The sequence below is a fragment of the Cotesia typhae genome, unplaced genomic scaffold (genome assembly GCF_013202065.1).
Source record: "Cotesia typhae breed Kobodo isofemale line unplaced genomic scaffold, CoteBio_Ctyphae contig_119, whole genome shotgun sequence".
NCBI classification, from domain to species: Eukaryota; Metazoa; Arthropoda; class Insecta; order Hymenoptera; family Braconidae; genus Cotesia; species Cotesia typhae.
In genome coordinates, this window is record NW_027423712.1 from 3,041,051 (window position 1) to 3,049,027 (window position 7,977).

At 32.1% G+C, this 7,977-nt stretch overlaps 1 protein-coding gene across 3 annotated transcripts in view; it reads right to left on the bottom strand.

Moving 5' to 3' along the window:
• The window catches only part of Ssp3 (short spindle 3), a 28,361-nt gene extending 22,732 nt beyond the window's left edge, over positions 1 to 5,629 (bottom strand). Inside the window, exons 1-5 of one of the 3 annotated variants that reach the window (XR_012479757.1) lie at positions 5,472 to 5,628; positions 4,986 to 5,206; positions 1,541 to 4,629; positions 1,338 to 1,447; positions 1,115 to 1,238 (exon numbers count right to left, since the gene is read on the bottom strand). Coding sequence is in view for 2 of the 3 variants with exons in the window: in XM_074247493.1 (XP_074103594.1) it covers positions 1,115 to 1,238; positions 1,338 to 1,447; positions 1,541 to 4,629; positions 4,986 to 5,196 (3,534 nt within the window). In the remaining variant the exon portion in view is untranslated. Of the gene's footprint in view, positions 1 to 1,114; positions 1,239 to 1,337; positions 1,448 to 1,540; positions 4,630 to 4,985; positions 5,207 to 5,471 lie in introns of all 3 variants that reach the window. The other 2 variants (XM_074247493.1, XM_074247504.1) reach the window with 2 other exon arrangements.
• Positions 5,630 to 7,977: the final 2,348 nt, after the last annotated feature.

Genomic DNA, 7,977 nt, shown 5'->3' on the forward strand with positions numbered 1-7,977 from the left:
TACTACATACTAGAACGACCACGAGGACGACGACAATGTTGTCGAGGATGATGACTACTCGTCTTTATTACTTATTTTTCTGTTCTCTCTTTTTATTTTTCTACTTCTTCTCTATATGCACTCTCGATATTCAGTTTCTTTCTTTCTTCCTCTGGCCCCTTGTCTTCCCAAGAACCACAGTCGAGAAGTCTGAGCAATGTGATGGTGTGCGTGACGTCGCTAAAAGCTCTCTCACCGCTAATGCATTTGCTGAGGGGAAATCGCAGCCGTCGGAGTTAGAGTTGAGAGCACAACCAGTGATAGATATATAAATGAAAAAGACAGACAAATACTAAAATTGAGATAGCAGACGTAAGAGTAAGAGCAACAAGAGAAGAAAGAGAAGGATAGTTGTAGATAAAGAGACTGGAGAAAAGAAATAAGGCAAGAGAAATCACGCACTAGCATGAATATCCAGGATGAGTAATTGTTGTCTCGCTTTTGTCGCATTTACTGATTTGTGGCCGCTCATATTTATGAATTCACGATAAATTTTTGAGCGAGTGATCTATAGGTTTTTTATCAGACACAAATGTGAAATAAAGAAGCAACTGGTGGACCAGTCACCGCCATCCAGATCAATGTATCAGTGTGTCTATGTGTGTGTCATCTTATGTCCAAGAGTTTTATTTATTTTTTATAAAATCAAGGGACTCGATAGTCTTTCTGACAAGTAAAGAGATTGCTCCAGTTCTAGGTCTTCTTAAAATGCTTAATCCTTATTTTGACAAGACAACAAGCCTGCCCTGGCGTCACCGACTTATACATACTAATGAGATAAAAAGGAAGACAACGTATCTTTACGTCTATCTGGAAGCATTAACATAATTTTTACTTTTTTTTTCATCATTTTTTTATTTTAACTTTGATTTATGCGTTATTTGGCTGTTCTCTAATTTGGCTCTTCTTGTTGATCATTTTTTTTACTGATTAAAATATCAGAATAAAAACATCCCGCTTTCGACCACTGATAGTGCTCTTAGCGACATCTCATGACCTCATACGATACTTGTAGAGTATTGGGACAAGAACCTAGTAGGTAATATCGCCTATTATTTTATTTAAATAAAATTACCTCAAATCTCTGCAACAGAAGATCCAGAATCGTAAGAATTTTATTGCTAAGTAAAACAGCTTCGATGTTACTTGAATGATCGTTGACACTGGCTTTGTAGATTCGGCAAATTGACATGATACTCCTGAAATTTATTTAAAAAAATTTAATCATATTCTTCTTATTCATGAATTTTATAATTCACAAACGTTCTACAGCTAGTAATGTTAAGGCCTCTACTTACTTATTCGGCAGAGTGTGAGAATTATTCTGAATATTAACACCGAGATTTAATAAATTAGTCAAAGTCTCAAATCCATTTAACGATTGAAAGACATCTTGATCAACGGAACTCTAAAAATCAAAAACAAATTTTTACATTTATAACTTCAACTCTTGTAAACTTTTTATCTTATCAATTTAATTATTAACATAAATTTAACTTACAGATTTATTGAAGGTCCTTCCAATTTCGCCTAAGCATCTCTCAAGCCCAGCAACTGCAACACTTGACCATGTAGTTTTACCATGACTACTACACAATCGATCCAATTCCTTCAAGTTTCTCCTCAATTTTGTTTTATTAGTTGACTCGAGATTTTGTCCGTTTTCACCAGTCTGTGAATTTTTCCACTCTTGTCCTCGAGCTGTCATACGCTGTTTGAGTTTCCTACTTCTCCTCTTCAAGGCTTTTTGCTTCTCTTTAGCAGCCTTATCGTCAGCTCCGGCACTTGACACCTGGATGTCTTTGATCTGAGCAATATTAAACTTGTGTAAATCATCTCGGGACGGTTCTCTACCATCATGCATTTTTTTAACGGCCTCCAAGTGTTGTTTTCCCTTCAAGTGACTAACTAAACAGACCTCATTGAGTATCTGAGTGCCACAAAGCGAACATTGCTTCTGAGCTGGGTAAAATTTTAAAGTCGGTGGTATTTCTTCCATCCTTAAAATGGACAATTCAACAGCACGCTGTCTTATGTGTTCAATATTTTCGCCATGCCGCCTAGCTGACTCCTGTTGTTTTTGCGCTATTTTCTTCTGCAATTCCTCTTGATTGGCCAGCTGAGCAGCGTGAAGCGCACTCAGACGTTCCTCACGATCTCTAGCTTTCTCTCTAGCCAATTCCAGTCGCTCTTTTTCCTTCTCTAGCTGCATTTTACCCACTCGTTCCTCACGCTCACGTCTCGTCTGTCGCATCTTCTGGATCCTCAAGAGTCGTTCAGCTTCTAATGCACGTCTTCGCTCTTCAGCAGCAGCTTCTTTAGCCGCTTTTTCTTCTTGCCGTCTTTGTCGCTCCTCTTGAATACCCTGAAGACGTTCCTCCTGTTCTTGACAAAGCGCCATAAAATCGTGACGCTTATTTTGTGCCTCCAGTTCATTTATAAAAGCTATTTCCTTCAGCTTGGAGTCTTCGTCATGAGCTTTTCGTACAACTTCTAACAAATGTTGGGTCCGGTTCTCTTCAGCTCTCTTAAGCTTCAATTCCATTCGCAGCCTCTTGTCTTCTGTTAACTGATCTTTGGCCCTCTTCACATCTTCAACCTTGTTGAGTAGTTCACGAAGACGCTGCGACTTCTCTGAGAGAAGTTTCAAGCGTTTGTGTTGAGCACAAGCCTGTTTGGCTTGATATCTTCTCAAAGTTTCTGGCAAAGATCGCTTCCGAGATGGTGAAGAAAGTTTTTGATGAAGTTCTAGAGCTCTACCAGGATGCCTGGCCACGAGAGCTTGTAGTTGCGCCAAAGTATCAACTCGCTCAGCCCAAGACATGCCTTCTAACATATTCTCGTAGCGATCCTCAAGACTAATGTCATCAACAACTTCATTTATAGTTTCAGGAATTTCATCTTCTTCAATTTCCAACATCATCTCTCCATCTGTTTCGTCCGTTTCAGTATCAATGTCAATTTCCGTAGACTCTAACTCTTTAATCTGCCTTTGAAGAGACGCTTCTTCATCAGATAATTGTTGAGATCTCTTAGAATCAGCTTCTTCTGTCCTTCTTTCCTCCTCTAAAATAATTCTTTCTCGTTCAGCTTGAGCGGTCATAAACTGGTGAATTCTTTTTTCCAGTAACTCAGCTTCACTCTTAAAAATCGCTGCGATCACAGACGTTGAATTGGTCTCACAGTCAACATTTGGCACTAAATTTTCTTTTCTAGATTCGTCATCAAATGATTTTTGTTTGCCATTAATTGCAAATATATTTTTACCTTTATCATCGAATTTAATCATGCTCATTTTTTCACCAGCAAAATCTTTGTTAGACGTTGCATTAGACACAGAAACAACATTCTTCTTTCTTTTCTCATTAGGGCTTTCAATCGACAGTGCGGGCAAAGAAGTTGCAGTGGTTGGTCGATGAAATCTCGTAGACATACTCATACTATGAGAACTTCCTCGTCGACATCTACCGCGTACTGTCTGCCAGCCATCGCTGTCTTCCGAAGATTTTCTGCTCTTAGCTGTTTGTTTGGACAGCACCTCGACGGATCCACTTATATCACTGGATTCTTCTAACGTTCGATCGTTTCTCAACCGCTGTAGCCGTCTTCTAACCATCACCGAAGAACCTGGTCTGGCTTTGCTGACACTCGACACTTCTCGTACGTTCAAGCTTGTCTTGCTTCTGATTATTTTCGGTGTCTCAGGTAGTTGATTCGTCGATCTTTGGGTTTGCGAAACAGCAGCATACGGTCTAGAAGGATTCGGAGTAGATCTAGGTCTTGCAGAACTATTTGAGGTATTTTTACTTACATTTTTACTGTCTACTGAAATTCTGTCATTCTCAACTCTAGATAATTCAGTTAATGTTCCATTGGTTTTATTTTTAATCCTCTCTATATCAGCTACACTGTGAATCCTTTTAAGTGCTCCAGTTTCATTACTTTTATTCTCTTTATTGACACTAGTATTTTTAGCATCGCAATTTATTATTTCATTAGATTTTTTACTAGTAACATTACTAATTATTCTATTTGCCGTCGACGATTTAATAAAATTTCTTCCAACGACTTTACTAACTGACGAGAATTCTCTGCATATTCTATCACTCTCACGATCGACAGAACTTCTTCGCGTATCTTTCAGGTTAATCGCATCTTTTCTCGATACATTTTTGTTGTCTTTAATTTTTCTGTAATCACAAGCATCGCGTATAGAATTTAGTAATTTTTCTGTGTTACTTGAAATTTTATTCTCAACAATCTGATCATCTGGACTTTGACACGTTGGACTCAATCTTTGAGGCGGACTAGAGCATTTCGCTACTGAAGAATTCCACATTCGACAGGGTGACGTTTTTCTAACTTCCCAAGCCAATGGCGCTTGTCTTAATGGAGGTGGTGAATTTTCATACGCCCATTTAACTTTAAACCACTCGATAAGATTATGAAAGTCACGGGTATAATTTTCTAATACTAAAATAACTTCTTTACACTCTGATATGTTTTCATCTTCTTCACAAGTTTGATAAATACCATCAACAGCTCTTTGTAAATTTCCAAATAAAAAAGCCCAATATCTTGCTTGTAGTTCTAAATTCAAGAAAAAAAAATTATTTTAAATATATAACCACAGTAAAAGATAATAATAAAATGAGCAAACACTCTATAGATTTTGAATACACTCTACTGCATTTATTAATAATAATATATACACTGATAAAAAATTTAACTTGATTAAAAAAAAAAGATCTTGAATCAAGAGTACCATTTTTAAGAAAATAATTTTCTTGAGTCAAGAGAAAAAATTCTCAAGTCAAGAAATTATTCTCAATTCAAGAATTTTTCTTTTTGACTCAAAAAAATTGTTTTCTTCTAAATGTTTTATTTAATTCTTTCATCAGTGCAGCAGTTGTCAATGTTATAAAAAAAAAAATACATAAAATTACCAGATTTTTTATCACGACCAGTTGACGCTGATCGTACTCGTGTTGAAGTTTTAATATTCCTTTTCATATTTGTAGACGAAATTATTCGTGGAACACTTGGTGGTTTTTTGGTAACTCTTTCATTATTATTAGTACCTACGGGTACATTAAATGCAACCAGATTTCTAGCTGTTCTACCTTCTTCACGAATTAATAATCTTACATCTGCCATTATTCTAAATCTAGAAAAAAAAAAAAACAAAAATTAATTAAACTCAATTAAATGAAAACAATATGAATATAAATATAAATGAAATAATAAACTGTAATGTTATTAACTCGTAACATGAACGATTTTCAAGATTTTAGTATTTTTTTGAGCTGTCACGTGAAACCTTGAAGCCCACGCATTTTTAATAAATTACATTTGTCATTACATTATTAATGTGTCTTGTTCTATTTGTATACACATTTAGTTATTCATTATTATTATTGATAAATACTTACATGTTATTAAATAAATACCGTAAAATACAATATTATTTATAAAATCACGTGTAGGCTTCTCATCCCAACATAACAACAGTCCGAAAACTAGTCACCTAACTGATACGAGAAATAATCAATCGTGTGACACCTTTCAAACAAATCAAGTTGACATTAGGCTATCTTTATCTTTCTTTATCCATCTGCAAACTAAAAAGATAACATTGAAATGGTGTTTTATTGTTGGCAACAGTAGCGCGCAATCAAAGTAACTGTTTTATTGGCAACCTCACACTGAAGTTAGCAGATATCTATCATTTCAAAAAATTTTATAATTCGCTAGAGTTTCTTGGATATTTATTTATATTTTAATATTAGCAATGCATTTTGAAGATCATGAAAAGTTGTGTTACCTTTTATGATACTGAAATTAGAGGTTAGCTGTCAATTTAAAAAATTTTTTTAACAAATTAATTACAACAAAAAAATGCTTCTAAAAATTTTCACTTGTAATTTTTATTAATTTTCACGTGTGAAACTTTTTAATTACTTTTTTTTTTAATAATTTAATTGCTATAAAATTCTAAAAAAATTTATGACATTGAATTTAGCTGTCACTTGACAATTTTTTTAATTTTCTTTAATAAATAAATTATTAAAAAAATGGACTTGCAGAAATTTTAATAAATTAAAAATGTAATTTTTTAGAACAAATTTTTTTGTTAAAGAAAATTAAAAAATTTTCAACTGACAGTTAACTTTAATGTCATAAATAATTCCCGCCAGCGCGCGGAACGTCGCGAATGATAAATACCAAATTAAATAGTTACATTCGTGAAAATTAGATGTCTCATATTTTTGCAGTTCCTCTCTCTCCGACGCTCCTAGTTGGTGTGCAGATCGTGAGGGAGTGCTAGAGGCTTCCATTGATCCATTGATAAACCATCAAAGCAAGATGACAACAGCAATAAACTTGGAATAAAAATAATAATAATAATAAATGACACTGAAGTTGACAGATGTAAACATTTTTTTAGATATTTATAGCAATTAAATTATTATTAAAAAAATCAAATTAAAAAGTTTCACATGTAAAAATTAATAAAGATTGCAAGTGAAAATTTTTAGAAGCATTTTTTTAATGTAATTTATTTATTAAAAAAATTTTTAAAATTAACAGCTGACTGCTGACTTCAGTATTATTGATAATAATAAAAAACAAAATAAGACGTCAGCGCCATTGAGACGATGTAATACGAGAGTGCATCGCACTCATTACTCGTTACTCATATTTCTTAAAACAAAATTCAATTAAATAATTAGATTTAAGCAAATAAATTTGCCGTCAGCAATTATTTATGAATTTTTTTATAAAATAAAAGCCAGAAATAGTGAATTTTATTGGAGTAAATATAGTTTCAAAAACGCCCGCCACATTAAAAATCTCTTGTCATTCCGGCAATCAAATTATTATAAAAAAAATTTAATTAAAAAATTTCACATGTGAAAATTAATAAAAATTACAAGTGAAAATTTTTCGAAGCATTTTTCTATTGTAATTGACTTGTTATACAAATTTTTAAAATTTACAGCTAACGGCTAACTTCAATATCATATAGTAATACTAAAATTAACATACTTTTAATAATTTTAAGAGTCTGGGATTAACAGAGATTATAATAAAGAAAATTTAAAAAAATTCACTTGTAGATATTTTTAAAAATGATTGATCTAACTTTAAAGAAGTTTTTTTTATACTATTGAAGTTCGCCGTCAGCTGCCAATTTTGAAAATTTTAATAACAAATCAATTACAATAAAAAAAATGCTTCTAAAAATTTTCACTCATAATTTTTATAAATTTTAACATGAGAAATTTTTTTTTTAATAATTTAATTGTTATAAAATTTAGAAAAAAATTTTAATGTTTATCAACTTCAGTATCATTTTTTTTAGGTAATAATTTGTAAGTATGAAAAATAAAAACAGTTGTAAGATATTTGCAAATAATTTCAGTTTTTCAATACGTTTTAGGTGTTCAATAAAAAAAGAATTTTAAAAAATATTTGAAAAAAGGTCGACAAGTGGAAATTCGAAAAAAAAACTTTAAATGGAATTATTTGGAATATATATTGTTACAATTAATTTATTTTTTTGAGATTAGAAAATTGTTTGCCAATTTGGGTATCATGCCTGATAATTTAAGTATTATGAAAAAAATAATTTGCTTGAGCATAAGATTTTTGATGAAGCTGAAGTTAGCAGACACTTGACAATCTTTTGATTTTGCTTGAAAAATAAACTAGACATGGAAAATTATATATAAAAATTTCATTTATAATTTTTCAAATTTAATCATTTGAAATTTATCAAAAAAATTTTTTTGCTATAATTTGTTTCTTAAAAAAATTCTAAAAATGATCAGATGTCTCTCAATTTCAGTATCATTTAAAATAAGTAACAGCAGCGGTGTTTATTTATTTGATAATTTATATTTATCAAATCTTAAGGTATTTTATACAGATTAT